This window comes from Bombyx mori, chromosome 27 (assembly GCF_030269925.1).
Source record: "Bombyx mori chromosome 27, ASM3026992v2".
Taxonomy (NCBI): Eukaryota; Metazoa; Arthropoda; class Insecta; order Lepidoptera; family Bombycidae; genus Bombyx; species Bombyx mori.
This window is the reverse complement of record NC_085133.1, coordinates 9,716,903-9,736,627: the sequence shown is the minus strand read 5'-3', so window position 1 is coordinate 9,736,627 and position 19,725 is coordinate 9,716,903. Positions and strand designations below refer to the sequence as shown.

Below are 19,725 nucleotides of genomic sequence, written 5' to 3'. Positions count from 1 at the left end.
TTAGGACTCACTCTGTATTTCGTTGATGCACTATTCAATTTTCTCACTGGCGAGAGTTATATGTGCTGATTGATCAACAAATCACAATTTTATTGTTTTTGCACCGGCACCATGTTTTAGTTGTTTTTTACACACTTCGCGCCATTTTCATACGCGCGTAGTTTTTCTCGTAGTGTCAACAGATGGCGTGGATAGGGGATTGAGGAAGGAATAAGGAAAAGGAAGTCCCAACACTGTATAAATAAAACAAGAAAAAACTCTCTAATATTTTAATTTGTTTTTCCTTTTGATTATAAACTGACAGTACGAAGTGTGTTCGATTTTAAGTTTATATAAGAATGACGTGTATAGACTCACTTCAACAATTACACCGAGTGCACAGCACGTCTTACGTTTTATTTATTCAATTGTCAGCTCTCGTGTTGGATAGTCTAAATCACAAATACCAGCGACTCACAGAACCGTCATGAAGCCTTAAAGAGCTTTAGGGTAGCTTCGAAAAAGTAACATGTATCTATTTGGTTATAAAAAATGTGCCCTTGTAGGCAGACGACCTACGGCCCACCTGATGGTGAGTGGTCACCTTCACCCATGGACCTCAGCAATGCCAGGGGCAGAGCCAAGCCGCTGCCTACCGTGAAAGTACGAAAAGTATAAAAGATGACAGTGTTTTGAGATAGTTCTGGTTAGGCGTTATTCATCATCATTATAGTCGGTTACTCTTGGCAGAGCAGTCTTAGTTATGTGGAATTATTGTTTATTAAAGTCTTCACGTTCTCCGTAATTCACGAACTGAGGTTATGGCGCACGCTCTCATTAAGTTGGGTTTTGGTAAGGATTTTAACTTGATCAGTCCAGCGCATGGGGCTTCGTCCACGAGGTCTTTTACCATTTACCCTAACCAGAACAACAAGTTAAGTGTTCAAGTTCAAGTAATTCTGGCAGTGCTATCGCGATTGAGCTAAGACAGATCATCAGCGCTTTGAGTGTGGATGCATCAATCAAATCTGAAATTCATTCTTTAAAAAGAACATGACAAGTCAGTCATAACAGGTAGAATTTTCGACAGCTCGCGATCGTTGCAGTCGATCCCTTTTCGTCGCTTGTATTAAGCTACCTTTCATTTAAGATGACATTTCACCATCATCGACCTGAATACTGACCTTCAAGAATCTCCAATAAGCCATCTGTAACCTCAAACGTAGATTATCTCCGCTCAAGCAGTAAGGTATTTTTGTTTATTTTCGGTGCATTTTTCAAGAGTTCTAGTTGATTATATTTTTAATTCAGACTAAAATTATTATTCTTATCTCTCTCCCTCTCTCTTCTTTTTCGCACGTTCTGTCTCTATCTTGGTGATGTAGCGTCTTTAATTATTTATTATCAACACTCTCTTCTTTTATCAAAGCGTTCATATTTTAATATCTATTGGTAATGTCATGCTATCAGTCTATCTAATATAATTCAGTAGTCCGAAAGCTATTGATAATAACTTGAAAAGTACACCGGTATATCCTCTACAGCTAAGCATTCAATTTGACAGTTTCGTGATTTATAGCATAACCTCTAAATTCATTCTCGATCTCTTGAAGGGTCTTATCTTTGGTCTCCGGTAATAGATATAATGTCACAGCAAGACAATAAAACAGTAATATAGCATAAACACAAAATGCACCCTCTATACCTATTAGAGAGAATAGATATGGTGCGGTTTTGATATTCGTAAACATGTATATCGAATAAAGGATACTGCAAAACAACACACAATACCCTTTATCAGTTAGAGGGTATATTTCACCACTAATTATGAATACCAATGGAAAGGAGCCAGTTCCGATGCTGAAGAAATGAAAATGATGCAATATAATGCCTATAGCCATATGGTCGAAAGGGAGAATTTTGTTTCGTCTACCGTATATGTAACCGGCTATCAATAGATACGCCAATACATTTAATCCCACCAAGGCTAATAAGAGTGGACGTCTTCGTACTTTAGAAGACACGTATATCATTAGCATAGTCGACACAAGTCTTTGGACATCCAAAGATGCAGCCGTTTGAAACATGTAAGCATCGGTACCGTACATGGCCGTGTGTATGTCAACGGTGTACATATCGTTAACGAAAGTACCGCAGAATTGGTTTATAAGATTCAAGTGCATCATTATGATCATTGGAATACGAAATTCACGTTTTCTGAAAACAATCAAGACGTATAGTAGTTTAGCTTTAAAAAGTTTTATTAAACTTTGTTTGTGATAATTTTTTGTTGTTTCTTTAATAATTTTATCAGTTTGAATCATTGCTTCGAGTTCGGTGTCCTCGTCCGTTCCTCTCAACCAACGAAACACCTTCCTGCATTCATCGTATCGTCCTTTAGTTACCAGGAAGCTTGGTGATTCAGGAGAAAATACGCTTGCTATTAATCCCGGTAAACAGAGAAAGGCAATCACTAAAGCCACGTCACGCCACTCGCAAATCAATCCAAGGCAATGAATCAGCAATTCACCGAATAACAAACCAGTCGGTATAGTTGCTATGAAAGAGGCTCTATATTTTGGACTGGAATATTCCCCGATCAAATTGGATCCTAAGCTGCCCAATCCAACCGTTATACCTTGTAGGATTTTTGCGATTAATAATTCAAGGAAAGATGAAGATAATGTAAATAAAATCCATGAGCATATTATTATAATAGAGCTGAGTAGGAAAGAAAATCTTCGCCCGATGTATTTCATGATAATACAGGTGATAATAGATCCAATGAATATGAATAATCCGAGGACTGATGCTAAAAAAAAAGAAGGCCTTATATTAGTAATCATTTTGAAAAATAGCTATAACAATATGGTATGCTATTCTATACGTTCAAATTATATTACTTTTTTTGAGCAGAATAATCTTTGAGTCTGACCATTTTTTTTTGTTGTTTAGTGATGTATTATATTTATAGTATGTATGTATATGTATTACAAATGTATTTTTATTTTTGAAGATAAGCAAGCAGTTGTAGCACCTATTAATAGTTAGCTCTTATCTTTTATTCACTACGACAATAAATATAATGCACCAGGTTCCGCTGGTAGATGATACTTCTATAACATTAGATTCCCCCATGTAGGATTCCCCCATTTCCTTTTTGCTAACTACTAGCTTTGCGATATTAAGGATAACTACAGTAAACTTCACCGAATTTTCAAAAAGCAAATTAAGTTTCCCTTTTTGTATTATTTCTTCGATGGGTAAAACGAGTCTACCTAGTGTTAATTGGTTACTGATGGCCAATGACATTGCCTATGTGAATGTCGCCATCCATCTTGAACCACGAGGTTGGAGTATCAATTGTATGTCTCACTCAATTGGAATACCTGAGTTCGGAGTAGAAATAGGCAAGATCGTGGTACCTATTCTTGGGGACTTTCAAAAGGACTTCATAATATGTTGATTTCTAGATTCAAGTCTAGAATTATTAGGGTGCACTGTTCCGAATGGTAACCGTATTAAACAGCTATTTAGACATAGGCCTTATGACCAGGGAGTGACTGTTTTCAAGGTATTCCTATATATTGACAATGGACTCTAGATAAACGAACGCTGTAAAATTATAATATAAATTATAACTATATTGACTGTAAAATAAAAGGAAGTTTACGTACCCAACCACGACTCCGAGTCTCTATTCAGTGGGATCTCATTTGTCTTCCTTAATGATGTGATTAAAGAAGCGTTAAATCCAAATGCGAAACCATATGAAATCATATTAAAAGTTACACTGGAGATCACAAGACACTGGAAATGAAAGTGACAAATTGATATTTAAGGTTGATATTGAAATATTAAATCTGTTACAGAAGGGAATGTTGTACTAGGTACAAGCTTGGAGTTTTTTTGGGTTCACTACCCACCTGGTTTTGGCATGAGATAAGTTCGAAGTCTAAACAATGTTGATAACCGAGAAAAACGTCCTTCTTCAAACGAGGCTTGTCGAGAGTATTAAGTACACAGTAGGCAGCGGCTTTGCTCTGCCCCTGGCATTGTTGATGTCCATGAGCGACGGGAAAGGGCAATAAAAAAAATAAAAAAAACCTCATCCCTCATGGGGGGGGGTGTCCATTAAGGGACTCTCATTCCAAAGCCAGATGGTACGTGGCGAAAATATCTTTGGAAACGCACTGTGGATGAACGCAATGGCTACAGGTAGTATGGATGATCTCTATTCCGGTGGCGAGGCGGTGCGATGGTAAAAACGATTTTTTTTTTTTTTTTTTTTTTTTTTTTTTTTTTTTTTTTTTTTTTTTTTTTTTTTTTTTTTTTTTTTTTTTTTATTGCCTTTGTAGGCAGACGGGCATACGGCCCACCTGATGGTGAGTGGTTACCGTCGCCCATGGACTTCAGCAATGCCAGGGGCAGAGCCAAGCCGCTGCCTACCGCTTAATACTCTCCACAAGCCTCGTTTGTGAAGAAGGACATGTCATAGCGCTCGGGAAACACCGTGGAGGGGAGCTCATTCCATAGCCGGATGGTACGTGGCAAAAAAGACCTCTGGAAACGCACTGTGGATGATCGCAGTGGCTCCAGGTAGTATGGATGAACTCTACTCCGATATGATGATATCATCTCAAACAATTCCTCTGAGCACAAAGATGGGCCGTATACTCGTCTTAATACAAGGACATTAAAAAAAATCGTTAGGTACCTGTTTTAAAAACGGCGTTTTCCATCGTCTTATACGGCACATTTTCGCACGATGACTATTACTGATTTGACACCTAGTTAACAACCTGGTCAATCGATGTCTGCTCTAAATGAATTTACTTTACATGATGTGCGTAATACGAGTTAAGTTATTCTTCTGAGACAGTTGTGTAAATCTTGTATGCATCCACTTAATGTTCATTTCATATTATTACGTAAAGTAATTTTGCATTTGTTGTATACAGCGTGCTCATCAAACCGAGTATTGAGCTTTATTTTTTGCATAATGTCAGACTTAATATCATCATTTTATGCGATAATTCGCAGGCGAACTAAATTGTTCTTCGTAGCAAGGGACACTCGACAAAACTTGCAAACGTTCCGTCATGACCTAAGCAAGTGTAGTGTATTCGATCACGCGGTCCGCATGCACATAAGCTTTCTCCAGGTCATCCAATCCCGTTTTGCAGGATAGCCGACGGAGCACCATAGTACGTGAGGAATGTCAGTGTTCACGACGATTTAAATTTAGAACCGATTCGTAAGTATCTAAAGGACACTACTTTGAAAAAGTGGCGCGACGCGATAATCCTCTTATCGTGGCCGCCGCTAATTACATATCAAACCCATCTGATGTGTATGGTCTGATATGTATTGAAGTCGTCGTGACCTAATGGATAAGACGTCCGGTGCATTCGTGTTGAGCGATGCACCGGTGTTCGAATCCCGCAGGCGGGTGCCAATTTTTCTAATGAAATACGTACTCAATAAATGTTAACGATTGACTTCCACGGTGAAGGAACAACATCGTGTAATAAAAATGAAACCCGCAAAATTATAATTTGCGTAATTATTGGTGGTAGGACCTCTTGGGAGTCCACACGGGTAGGTACCACCACCCCGCCTATTTCCGCCGTGAAGCAGTAATGCGTTTCGGTTCGAAGGGTGGGGTAGCCGTTGTAACTATACTGAGACCTTAGAACTTATATCTCGAGGTGGGTGGCGCATTTACGTTGTAGATGTCTATGGGCTCCAGTAACCACTTCACATCAGGTCCATCCATCAAAGCAATAAAAAAAATTAAAAAAAATCCAAAGCCGAAAGTGGCGAAAATATCTTTGGAAACGCATTGTGGATGAACGCAATGGCTCCAGGTAGTATGGATGATCTCTATTCCGGTGGCGAGGCGGTGCGATGGTAAAAACGATATGATGATATCATCTCAAACAATTCCTCTGAGCACAAAGATGGGCCGTATACTCGTCTTAATACAAGGACATTAAAAAAAAGCGTTAGGTACCTGTTTTAAAAACGGCGTTTTCCATCGTCTTATACGGCACATTTTCGCACGATGACTATTACTGATTTGACACCTAGTTAATAACCTGGTCGATCGATGTCTGCTCTAAATGAATTTACTTTACATGATGTGCGTAATACGAGTTATTTTATTATTCTGAGACAGTTGTGTAAATCTTGTATGCATCCGCTTAATGTTCATTTCATATTATTACGTAAAGTAATTTTGCATTTGTTGTATACAGCGTGCTCATCAAACCGTGTATTGAGCTTTATTTTTTGCATAGCGGCAGACTTAATATCATCCTTTTATGCGATAATTCGCAGGCGAACTAAATTGTTCTTCGTAGCAAGGGACACTCGACAAAACTTGCAAACGTTCCGTCATGACCTATGCAAGTGTAGTATTTGATCACGCGGTCCGCATGCACATAAGATTTCTACAGGTCATCCAATCCCGTTTTGCAGGATAGCCGTCGGAGCACCATAGTACGTGAGGAATGTCAGTCTTCACGACGATTTAAATTTAGAACCGATGCGTAAGTATCTAAAGGACACTACTTTGAAAAAGTGGCGCGACGCGATAATCCTCTTATCGTGGCCGCCGCTAATTACATATCAAACCCATCTGATGTGTATGGTCTGATATGTATTGAAGTCGTCGTGACCTAATGGATAAGACGTCCGGTGCATTCGTGTTGAGCGATGCACCGGTGTTCGAAGCTCGCAGGCGGGTACCAATTTTTGTAATGAAATATTTACTTAACAAATGTTCACGATTGACTTCCACGGTGAAGGAATAACATCGTGTAATAAAAATCGAACCCGCAAAATTATAATTTGCGTAATTACTGGTGGTAGGACCTCCTGTGAGTCCGCGCGGGTAGGTACCACCGCCCTGTTTATTTCTGCCGTGAAGCAGTAATGCGTTTCGGTTTGAAGGGTGGGGCAGCCGTTGTAACTATACTTGAGACCTTAGAACTTATATCACAAGGTGGGTGGCGCATTTACGTTGTGGATGTCTATGGGCTTCAGTAACCACTTAACACTAGGTGGGCTGTGATCTCGTCCACCAAACTAAGCAATAAAAAAATTTACATAATAAGTGGTGGTAGGACATCTTATGAGTCTATTTCTAGGTGTCTATTTCTGCAGAGAATTAGTAATGCGATTCGGTTTTTAGGGTGGGGCAGCCGTTGTACTGTAAAAAACGGAGACCTTAGACCTCAGAAGGTGGGTGGCGGCAATTACGTTGTAGATATCTATGGGCTCTGGGAGCTACTTAACATCAGGTGGGCCGTGAGCTCGTCCACCCATCCAAGAAATAAAACAAAAAGTGTACATTTTTACAAATAAAACAATCCCTATTTTTTGCTTTATTAATAATTATTTTATCAACGCTGTTTCGGAAGATGGTCTTATCTTAAATATTGTAATATGAAAAAAGTTTTCTACTATTGACGGACAGTAAATTACAGAAGTTGTGTACGATATAGAACGTATTGTTACGCGTTGGGGTTCGGGATAAATAAAATATCCACCGAAGTACAAATCAAAACTCTATTTAACTTACAATACTTACAGAGCACTTTAAAATTCCTAATTCGCTTCTTCCGCTTCGCTTCAGGTGATCCGTTTGCTGTTTCGCTTCGAGTAGTTCCGATTACTAACTGCCTTCGTGTCGTCTCTGCAACGCTTTTATAATCGATACGACATACCTAGAGTTATCGATAACATTCCTGACCGGTCGAGTAGTTTCGCCACTTTCAGAAGGCGGCACGACATGAGAACCCTCTTGTCGTGGTCGCTGGGAATTACATACCCGATCCTGTAGACCGAATGGTAAATAGTCGACTTCGCCCAAAACGCTTCATTACGGATCCTCCCGATCCATTAACGGTGTTTTTAGGTACCACAAGCACCGGTCACCGTCCTTGTCGAATCCGTCGCTTGCGACGAAGGAGTCGACGAGCGTATTAACCCACAGGCACAGCCCACTGAGTTTCTCGCCGTATCAGTGGCTGGTGTTTCCGATCCGGTGGTAGATTCTGCGAAGCACTGCTCTTGCTAGGGTTTGAGCCCGATCGAGGTTTCCGCTATTTAATAATAGATGGTGCTGTACTTCTCGAACGTTCTCGATTTTGCCAGTTCTTTTGATGTTCGTTTCTGCTATTCGACGATAGATGGCGTTACGCTTAGCGACGTAACATTATTGTTATTATTACTCATGAGTCCTAGATGATATACCACGTTCTTTCGACCGCGTTAAAATTAGAAAATTTTAGTAGAGTAAAGAATTTCTTGTTTCACTCTATGATCCTTAATATATCAGTCTAATAAACTGTAATAAACTATGACGGGCCGTAACTTGACGTGGAATAGTTGGTTGTAAATACAAAAAAAATCTAAGAACAACTGCCTTATGAGTAGATGGTTGCCACTATTTTCCAGGATTATTGTCTCAAACAGCTAATAACTTTAATCATCTTCTTTGAATATAACCGAAACATATCGTTCCTGTAGTGATATATGTTGGTCTATCTTGATTCCTTATCATTTTATCATCAACTCAAAAGCTCATCTTCCTCTGTTTTCAAAGTTTCAACACGATCAGCAAAAGAAAATCCTCTAATTTTATCTTCGATTTCTTGGAGGGTCTTATCTTTAGTTTCTGGCAATATATAAAACAACATTACCTGACAGTAAAGTAGTAAGAGAGCGTAAGCACAAAATGTTCCTTCTACACCCACGAGGGCGAATAAATACGGTGCACTTTTGATATTCGCAAACATGAACATTGAGAATACCATACTACAAATCAGTCCACAGAATCCTTTGTCTGCTGTTGGAAATAATTCGCAACTAATTATAGTTGGCAAGGACATGGAGCCAGCTCCGTTGGTGAAATAATGGAAATGATGTAGAAATACTCCTATAGCCATGTGGTCAAAGGGAAGTATACTATGACGTCTGGCGTATATGTATCCCGCCTCACAGATATACGCCAATATATTCAATCCAACTAATGTGAATAATAATGGACGCCTCCGTACTCTACTCGTTAAGTAAACCGTTAGAACTGTTGATAAAATTCTTTGGATGTCCAGAGATGCAATCACTTTAAACATGTAGATATCGGTACCATATAAAGCTTTGTGGATGTCAAATGCATATATATCGTGGATGAGAGAACCACAGAATTGATTTACAGCATTTAGGTGAATAACTATAAATACTGGAATGTGAAATTCTCGCTTTTTGAATGAAGTGATAACGTACGTCAATTTTTTTTGTATTATTTTAGACGTAGTCTTTTTTCGACGACCCTTTTTAGTTTCTTTAACTACCATATCAGTGTTAATCATATTTTCGAGTTCATCTTCTTCATTTGGACCTCTTAACCAGCGAAAAACTTTTCTGCAATCATCATAACGTCCTTTAGTTGCCAAGAAACTTGGGGATTCAGGTGAAAAAACAGCTATCAACAATCCAAGTAGAGCGAAAAACACTAGTATTGTTGAAATTTGATGCCAGTTGTAAAACAATCCAAACGAATGAGCAATTAGACTCCCTGATAGCATAGCAGTTTGGATTGTGGCCGTGAAAGACCCTCTGTATTTCGGACTGCTGTATTCTGCAATCAAAACTCCTCCCATTGTTGTGCCAAGACCAATGGACATTCCTTGAAAAATTTTCGCTACCAATAAAATAGAAAGTGATGAAGCTAAGCTAAATGAGATCCACCCGCTGACCATGAGGACCGAGCTGGTAATAACTGCTGGTCTTCGGCCGATGCTGTCTATGATAAATGATGTGAGTAGCGCTCCAATAAGCGTTGTTATTCCAATGAGTGATGCTAAAACAGAGAAAGTTTATTTCATTTAATCAGTTACTTTCTTTATTTTTAACGCGTTGTCGGATGAACAACCCCACCACAACCTCTGATAGTTCATAGACATTACTACGAGAATGCTGCCTTGAAATTACTTTCACATATGAGGTCTAAGTCTTAATTGTGTAGTGTAGTGATTGTTCCACCCTTCAAATAGGAAAGATTCTGTTTTGCAGTAGAAAGTGACGGGGTGGTTGTAGCTACCCGTGCGAGCTCCCAAGATGCCTTACCACCAGTAAATACGCAAATTATAATTTTACCGGGCTTAATTTTTATTACACGATTTTATTCCTTTCTTCACCGTGGATGTCAATCGTGATTATTTGTTAAGTACGTATTTCATTATTAAAATTGGTACTTGCCTGCGGGCTTGGAATACCGGGTGTTCTTTAGACCATGATAAAATTGGAATTTAAGATGAAATGTAGAGTTCGACAGTATTCGTCTGGCAGTCTCGTTTACGGGTGTCGGTAATGGTCTGAATGCTTGGCCATCTGCTCCGGCGACGTAGACAATAAGAGAGATATAAACATGTCGTACCCAACCAAGATTCTGAATCCCTGTCCAGGGGTATCTCTCCGGTCTTCTTCAGTTCTGAGAAGAGTGATGCGTTAAACCCGATACACATGCCATACGACATCATGTTCACGATTACACTTGCGATCGCGAAACACTGAAATAAAAAAAATTAAAAAAATTAGTTCCTATTAGTTGAGGCTTTTTGATTATTTAGTTCAAACGTAAAATTTATGATTGAATTATATAGTCACGTACGTAGTTACCCTAGTTAATGTTATTTCGCTAATGTCGGTTTACGAGTTCATAGAACACGATTTTTGTGTTTGTCCCGGACGATAGGGGCCAAGCCGTGTCTTCGCCTTTTATTAATGTTGCCGTCGGTCGTGACCACAATGTTCCGCAGCAATGAGCCCTGGGTTGAGGTTTCTAATCTTGCGGGGTGCTCCAAGGTTGCATGTGTCACACTATGTTAGCTCCTAACAACCGAAGGATCTAGAGGCTCACTGTCGGTATTGCCAGCGAACTACGGTCCATCGTCCAAAAACGAATTCTTTTCTTTTTCTCCATCTTATCCTATTAGGTGGGGTCGGCAGAGCTAATTTTTCTCTTCCATTCTCTTCTATCAGCCGTCATCTCAACACTCACTCCTCTCTCTCATATCGTCATTCACACACTCCACCCATGTCTTCTTCGGTCGATCTCTTCCCCCTCTACCTTGCACTACCATTTCCATACATCTCCTAGTCACATGCATCTTCTCTCTACGCATCACATGTTCATACCACGCTAAGCGTCCGCTCTTTAATTTGTAGATTACCGGGGCTATTTTCACAACAAAGAATTCTATGTGCAGCAATACTTAAGTTGATAGGAGATTGGAACGGACAAAAAATGGTCTTCGGTGATCATGGATTAGTTAGATACGTTGTTTTTAGAAAAATCCCACATACTGATTACTCTTTCTTGTGACTCCAATAGACTCGAATCTTTTTATATGAGTATTAGAGTGCTATGTGAGATGGGGGTACCGTATCTTGTTAGACCACGGATTCAACTACTTTCATATTTTTTGTTGCTATTATTATAAGGGTGAAGTGGAGACAACTTGTGAGTGCCTTATGTATCAACGGGGTATCCTAAGACTACAACAGCAACACTATAAGTTGCATATTTATTGTGTACATATATGTATGTTATAAGAAGAATTTTGAAGTCATCGTGACCTAAAGGATAAGACGTCCGGTGCATTCGTATCTAGCGATGCAACGGTGTTTGAATCCCGCAGGCGGGTACCAATTTTTCTAAAGAAATTGCTACTTAACAAATGTTCACTCCACGGTGAGGGAATAGCATCGTGTAATAAAAATCAAAGCCGCAAAATTATAATTTGTGTAATTAGTGGTGGTAGGACCTCTTGTGAGTCCGCACGGTTAGGTACCACCACCCTGCCTATTTCTGCCGTGAGGCAGTAATGCTTTTCGGTTTGAAGGGTGAGGCAGCCGTTGTAATTATACTGAAACCTTAGAACTTACAATGTAGGTGGCGCATTTTCGTTGTAGATGACTATGGGCTTCAGTAACCACTTAACAACCAGGTGGGCTATGGGCTCGTCCACCCATCTAAGCAAAAAAAAATAAAAAAATAGGTAAAGGAAAAGTAGAAGTGGAAGGATCAGAATATCCAGTTGTGCAATTTTATCAAAGAAATAAATATATAAATTTGACCATTTATAATAATAACAATCATATATATGAAATAGAAAATGTAGATTTCCTCGGTGTAAAAATTGACAACAAATTAGATTGGAAATCTCATACAGACGGACTGTGTAAACGTGTCAGCTCCTCGGCCTATGCACTCTTTAAATTATCCTCCATTTTAAACACAGACGCCTTGCTAACTGCATATCGTGGTGTAGTTTTTTTTTTTTTTTTTTATGATTGAAAGTTTACTGGTGGCCCGAAGGCCTTTCCAGTTTCACCAGGACAGGTGGGCGAGCAAAGGCTCAGCCAAGAGGGGTGGGATTTGCTAACAACTGCCCGAGCGCCTCCGAAGGAGACCTAACAACTCAAGAGCAATTGTTTCGCGAATGAATCTACTACCGGATCGGAATCGCGACCCGCTGAGAAGATCCGGCGAGAAACTCAGCGGGCTGATGCATGGGTTAGGTTGCACGTCGACCTCTTTGTCGAGTTCGACGAGTACGGTTACCGGGGTCCCTAAGCCTGCCCCTAGTATTAGAGCTGAAGGCATCTAATGCAAAGGTTATTGGATCTGATGGATCCGTAAGGACGTGTCTAGGGCGTCGACGGTGACTGGCTCCTGCATGATCAGGATTCGGGGAGTAGTCAGCGGCGGCAACGATAAGGCGATTATCATGACGCATAGCCTTATCGAAGTATCGTTCCGACGCTGACTTCATGTATTTCCGAATTGATTCGAGGCCCAGGTCGTCGTGTAGGTCAACGTTCCTCACGAACCACGGAGCCCCGACAGCTAACCTGCAAAAGCGGGATTGTAGGGATTGGAGGGTGTCTATGTGTGTGCGGGCCGCGTGAGCGAACACCACACTCGCGTAAGTCATGACGGGCCTTATGCAAGTTTTGTAAAGTGTCACCTTGTTCCGAAGGGACATTTTACTCCGCTTACAGATCATGGGGTAGAGTCTACCGAGAATAAACGCGGCACGGTCACGGACTGATTTTATATGCGGGCGGAATGTCATCGATGCATCCAGGGTAACGCCCAGGTACTTGACCTTCCTGGCCCAGGGTATGGGTTGTCTAAAGAGAGTAATCGGGGGTGTGAGATTCCTCCTCCTAATCCGGGAGGAAATCCGTGTGGAGCTTCCCCTCTGAAATAGCACCGCAGTACTTTTCGCTGGGTTGATGTCTATGCGCCATTTTCGGAACCACTGTCCTAGGGCTAGGGCTGCGCTCTGAAGCTTCTTCGCGATTAGGGACTTATTTCTACTAGAATAGTAAACAGTCGTGTCGTCGGCGAATAAAGCTAAATGGGTCGGCGGCGACCGGGGAATATCGTTGACGAATAAGCTAAATAGGAGGGGTGAGAGGACAGAGCCTTGCGGGACTCCAGCTGTGAGAGGTCGTGGGGAGGAGCGGGTTCCCTCGACTCGATATCGAAAAGAGCGGTTCGACAAGAAGTCCCGTATGATGAGCACGAGACTATCCGGCACGCCCATGTTGAATAGTTTGAAAATCAAACCATTGTGCCAGACTTTGTCGAACGCTTTTGCGACGTCGAAGAAGAGAGCTCCCGTGTATAACGGTTTTGGTCGATTAAGCCCCACAAGAATGTGCTCCGTGAGGCGGTGCACCTGTTGAACGCATGAGTGATTTGTACGGAATCCGAATTGTTCATCGATAAGAATGCCCTTGGATGAGACGAAGTCTCTGAGGCGTTTGTAGAGCAGACGCTCATACAGTTTGCCTAGAGACATGAGGAGGCTAATCGGGCGGTAGCTCGTCGGATGATTTTTTGGTTTACCGGGTTTATGTATGCCGATAACGTCCGCTTCTTTCCACACCGCGGGAAAGATACAGTTCGCCATAGCGGCATTGAAAATAGATGCCAACATCACGATGAGTTGGACGGGTAGAAGTTTAATAACGCGGTTGGATATACCGTCGGAACCGGGAGCCTTGCGAGGACGTAGGTCTTTGATCAAGTCTTTAACTTCCATCGGGGTGACGGGTGGTAACGCATCAGAGGGTGGCAAGGAGGCTCTGCGTTCTACCTCACTGTCTACTAATTCTACATGAACAGGGTCCACGGATTGAGTGCTGGGCGTGCACTGGGTTTGCAATGTATCGGCCAGCAGCTCTGCTTTTTCGTCATCATCGAACGCCGCGAGTCGGCCTGAGGGGCCTACGAGGGGGGGCATAGTTACTACCGTATCCGATTTGAGAGTACGAGCTAAGCGGTAGTAAGACCTTTGGGAGGGCGCGAGTCCTTCTAAGAAATCAGACCATCTGGCATCTCGGACTTCGGCGATGCGAGACTTTACGTCGCGTTGTAGGGCACGCATTCGAATACGATTTTCCGCGGTAGGATACCTGTCGTAGGCGCGTATCGAGGCATTCTTAGCTCTAAGGAGTTCCCTAATATCGTCGGACAATTTGAAGCGGTGAAGGAAGTCCTCCGCTACAACTCGTTTCGATGACCTATCTAATGTCGAGGTGATGTGTGACGTTAAGATGTCTATGGCTTCAGCGGTATCCTGAGGAGACGGGATAGAGTCCGGGTTAAACGGGAGCGATGGTGGATCAGATTCAGCCAGGCTGATGCCCAGCGTGTGCCAATCCACCACAGTCCTCGTGACGGGAACGGAATCGGGAGCGCGACCAAGCTTCATAACGACGGGACGGTGGTCTGAATCTAACTCTGAAACTACTTCGATCGAGTGTAAGCGCAGAGTTACGTTTTTTAATAACGCTATGTCGAGTATATCCGGGCGATGCGCGATATTTAGCGGGTAGTGAGTCGGGGTTAGCGGAGCGACGATATCGAAGGCGAGATCATCGACTAACGCGTCAAGCCGCCTGCCATTCGGGGTTGTGGTGTGTGAGTTCCACCTGATGTGTTTACAATTTAGGTCGCCCGCCAGAATGACAGAGCTCCCCATACCGAGCAGCGCCTCGATATCACTGCTTAGAACGATCTTATCCGGTGGAAGATAAACGGACGCGATAACGATCGGCGCGTGTCCCGTCAGTGAGATTCGGCACACTGATGCTTCGATATTAGCGAGCGCGGGAGGATCGAGCGGGACGCAATGCAGGGCTCTTCTATAGTAAATGACGGTACCACCACCACGGGCAGAGAGCCTGTCGTTCCTGACCATGTTATAGTTCGCGATTTTAGGGTCACGGCGCGCGGGCTTAAGTAGGGTCTCCTGCACTAAAAAGATATCAATTTGGTGGTCACGCAAAAAGTCAGAAACCTGATCACGTTGATTTGCGAGACCGTAAGCGTTAAAAAATCCTATCGTTACGGATAGGGGCTTTATTCTACTTATATACGCCATTGATTACCGGCGGAGTGAGGGGAGGACGTACGTATTTAATGACGCGTATACGTCGGCGTATTCCTGCACAACGGCGATAAAGTGTTGTGCAGTGGAGGCAGCGCGAATGGCGTCGCCCAAAGCGTTAACGCGCTCAAAGTTGATCGACTGAAAGAAGTCGATCGCTAAAGCGAGATTGTCGGACGCGGTCGGAGGGCAAGTCGCGGGAGAGGGACGAGTCGCGGGGGCGGGACGAATCGCGGAGGAGGGAGTTGTAGCCGTGTTCGTGTACGGCAGCGGTTTTGCCCAGGCCGAGACACTGGGCACCGCCGCCGGAACGAACGCTGGCTTAGCCTGCGACGCAGAGGGTGCCGAGGCTTTGATGTCTGGGCCGGAAGCTCGGAGGCGGTTTTGGCGGGCGACGCGGCGATTTATTTTAGGGGCTCGGGGGCAACCACGGTAATTCGCGGGGTGACCCTGTGTTCGACACAGGACGCAGCTAGGCGGTTCCGTCGCGGTTTTTTGGTCGCGAGCGCAGAGGGCCGTGGCGTGATCGCCCAAACACTTAACACATCGGGGCCGCGCGTGACAGTTACGGGAAGAGTGCCCGTACAATTGACAGTTATGGCACTGGCTAGGAGTGCCTTTTTTATGGGGGGCTTCGACAGCGATACCAGAGAGCCTACAGACGGTCTGTGTGTTAAAGATTTTCTTACCCTCGGGGGTAGGCTGGAGAGCGACTAGAACCATATTATATGGCTCCCTACCGCGACCGGTGTGCATACGGTGCACAGAATTCACTGGTAGGCCTTGTTCTAACAGGTCGGCTTTTACGAGCTCTACATCTAACTCTTTAGGGATTCCGCGTATTACAACGCGGAGTTCGCGCTCCTCCTGGAGCGTATACGTATGGAAACTTATACGCTCCTTACGGAGGTAAGAAGAGAGGGCCCTATGGTCGTCGGGTGTTTGAACCTTAATTTGAATGCCGTTCGCGAGGTTACGGGCATTCGTGAAATTTATATTTTTGGCCTTAAGGGCCAGGCAAACTCGATCCCAAGCTGCCTTCTCCTGAAGGATAACCGGGGGAGGGGTCTGGGTTTTATTTTGTGCCACCGGACGCGGCGACGGAGTGGCACGGGCTGGGGGCGCAACGGGAGTCTGAGGGCGGGGGCGCGACGCGTTCACGGCTTTGCTAATTTTAGCGGCCGCGGGAGCTCGAGACTCCGCGGCACGCTTCTTACCCTTCTGTACCAGGGTGAATCCATCCGTCGATGAGGCGGGGGCGAGGTCGACCTCCATGTCCGAGTCAGAGTCGGAGCACGAGGAGGCGGGTGCAGGCGACCTACGAGCAAGTGTAGGTGTTTTAGAGGGCGCGACGGAGGCCGCGGATGATCGCTCAGCTGAAACGATGGTCACGGCGGACGACGCAGCAGCTTTTCTCGCCAGTATAGGCGACACGGGAGCGGCAGGCACGACAGAGGCTGCGGTGCTCAATGCAGAAGCTCTGCACGCAGGTACAGGCGACGCAGGAGCAGCGAGCGCGGCGGAGTCCTCGAGAGGGCTCGCAGTGTGATTGGCCTTGAAGGCCAAAAACTCCGAGGCGAGCTGTGGGTGGCGAAGTCGGAGGAATTCCGCGAATACAGCGTCCATGATCGCTGAGTACCCAGGTGGGGCGGCCCCGGGTCTTGAAAACACTCGCCTTGCGGCGAGGCCCCAACTTCTCGGACCTGAGCGGTTCTATTGAACACAGGTGGCAATGCGGCGCGATTACTACAGGACAAAGAAAAAGCACAACAAAACAGAAATTACGAAAAGAAACAAAACAAATAAATACTTGCAGGAAACCACTTTGTCGGCAGATGTACCACGAACACAGAAACAACAAAAGGAAACAAAACAAATAAAAACTTCCAGAAAGAGCACTTAGTCGGCAGATGTACCACAAACACAGGCCGCGCGAACAATGGCCGGGCTAACAAAAGCCGGGCGAACAAAGACCGGGCGATCGAGTGGACGATGAGCACGTCCGCACGTGACGGGTGCCTCTATCGGAATGTGGTGTAGTTGAATCCTGTCTAAGATATGGAATAATTTTCTGGGGAAACTCAACGCAAAAAGATCAAGTTTTTAAGGCACAAAAAAGGTGTTTAAGGTCTATGTTTGGATTGGCAATAGCCGACAGCTGCAAGCCATATTTTGCAAAGCATAAACTTTTTACCCTTCCTTGTCTATATATATACGAAGTTGCATCTTTTGTTAAAACTTGTCCCAATAGATTCACTAAGATGTCTAATGTGGCAAACAGAAATCGACGCGACGATAAGCTATGTTTTCCAAAAACCAAAACTACATTAAAGAATAATAGTATACTAGGTATGAGCGTTAGGATATTTAATAAACTACCGAAGAAATTAAGAGACTTAGATGATTTTAATTTAAAAAAAAACCTAAAAGGTAATCTTATTAGTGAAAATTATTACCACATAAATGATTTTCTTAGGGATGACATTGAAAATAAATGGATTTTTTATTATTAGTTGAATTATGGATGAATGAATGGTAAATTATATAATATTGTAACTATGCACTGCACTAAAACTCGCATGTCAAATAATGACAAAGCATACACGCTGCTTTTAATTTATGTAATAACTCATTTTCACTATGCTTGGCGAATAAATGATTTCTTTCTTTCTTTCTTAAATATAATGCAAAATAAAGTTCGAACTCACTTGTTTTGTGAACGGAGTTACTGAGCACATAGTCACCGAACGAATGATAAGTTTTAAAACAGATTCTGTTTGTGTAAAAAAATTGTCAAAGCGTGTAAATTTACATTTTAATTTAATATACCATACATCAATAAATCTTCCATTTATCGCCACATTTGCATTTGAATTACAGTTGTGTAAATTATGCGAGTTAAAACCTTTTGTTTATTGAAGAAAAGTACAAATTGTTTGTTTATTAAATCGCTTTTGTTCTAAATGAATGATTGTTGGCAGACTCTTGATATATTTATGTCTATCTAGCAGAGCTTAGTTGTCTGAAAATGGTTCTAGGTTTTTAATGCTTTTTTTTTTCCTATGCTGATAGCCTTGAGAGGCTATTTCAGCTTCACCCTAACGTATAGGTGAGCTCACGTGGCTCAAACCGGAGTGTTGCTAACACTGGCCCTAGCAAGAGTCGTGCTTCGCAGAGTCTACCGCCGGATCGGAAACGCGACCCACTGAGAAGATCCGACGAGACACTCAGTGGGCTGTGTCTATGGGTTAATTCGCTTGTCGAGCCCTTAGTCGCAAGAGACGGGTTCGACGAGGACGGTGACCGGGGACTTTTTTATGCGAAAGTCGTTTGGTTGTATTATTTATTATCTGGCACGTTTTCTGCGATTCGGTTCTGAGAAAAGTAGCTTAAATTTATTATTACTTTATTGTTATTATTGAGATTACATTTAAATTATGGTGAATGTTAAATTAGTGACCGCTTCGATGATGGAAGTTCATTGTACAGAGATGACGAGGGACTAATAAAGTCACTTTGTAAAAGCACACAGGCAAAACCAGGGAACCGCGCACGTCTGTTCAGTGGAAAAGCCTTGAAACAAATTCACTGAATAAACAAGGTAGGCACGGATGTTCAAATTTAAAATTCACCGCGATAGTAACTAAACGCAGCCAAGGGAAAAATAACACGTTGTTAAATTCTCAAAGTAAATTTATAATTCATATATTTGTAGGTATAAGACAAAGGGAGGATCTTCCAGCGACCGAATGTTGTTGTTCGGAACTCGTGTATATGCAAGCTTATTGAAAATGTCATAAGCGAGATTCATGCATTTGTCAAATATCTCGTGTTGTATGATGACTACCGCCATAATATAAAAATAAAAAGTATATACCTATATATAGATTTCTAATAAGGATATATAGTAATCATTCCTTGGGCGGTAGTCGACTACTGTAAGTGCATCTTGTAGAAACCGGCAAGACAGCGTGAAAAAGCTTTTCTCTCTCCGCATCAAGCTGAGGACCGAGAAAGGGGTCTCGTCCTAATTCTGGTCTCCTTCCTAGGCCAGTCTAAGGATCGGCAGAGAGACCCATGAAGACGACGTGTAGGCGGTTATTTTTTTTTAATTTTTTTTATTGCCTTTTTAGGCAGATGAGCGTACGGCCCACCTGATGGTCTTGAGAAAGGATTGGGGTCAAAGTGAAATAGCTCTATTTGGTTTTTCATTAAACATGTAATTCTAAAACTAAATTATTCTATAAGTTACAGAAGCCATTATAGT

The 19,725-nt window shown here is 42.8% G+C and overlaps 2 protein-coding genes across 3 annotated transcripts; both read right to left on the bottom strand.

The window, feature by feature from the left end:
- Positions 1 to 255: 255 nt before the first annotated feature.
- Positions 256 to 4,888, bottom strand: LOC101744985 (facilitated trehalose transporter Tret1). Its single transcript, XM_004926015.5, has 3 exons — positions 4,697 to 4,888; positions 3,657 to 3,789; positions 256 to 2,791 (listed from the first exon to the last, which is right to left on the bottom strand). The coding sequence occupies exons 1-3, from the start codon at positions 4,736 to 4,738 to the stop codon at positions 1,524 to 1,526; spliced, it is 1,443 nt and encodes a 480-aa protein (XP_004926072.1). The 5' UTR covers positions 4,739 to 4,888; the 3' UTR covers positions 256 to 1,523.
- Positions 4,889 to 5,204: 316 nt separating this feature from the next.
- On the bottom strand, positions 5,205 to 18,190 carry LOC101735419 (uncharacterized). 2 transcript variants are annotated; one of them, XM_062676664.1, is made up of 4 exons: positions 18,167 to 18,190; positions 16,686 to 16,776; positions 10,427 to 10,559; positions 5,205 to 9,850 (listed from the first exon to the last, which is right to left on the bottom strand). In XM_062676664.1, exons 2-4 carry the CDS (start codon positions 16,731 to 16,733, stop codon positions 8,559 to 8,561), a joined length of 1,473 nt encoding a protein of 490 aa, XP_062532648.1. In that variant the 5' UTR covers positions 16,734 to 16,776; positions 18,167 to 18,190; the 3' UTR covers positions 5,205 to 8,558. The 2 variants fall into 2 exon arrangements, with proteins under 2 accessions (XP_062532648.1, XP_062532647.1); XM_062676663.1 differs by lacking the exon at positions 18,167 to 18,190 and having other exon boundaries at positions 16,686 to 17,978.
- Positions 18,191 to 19,725: the final 1,535 nt, after the last annotated feature.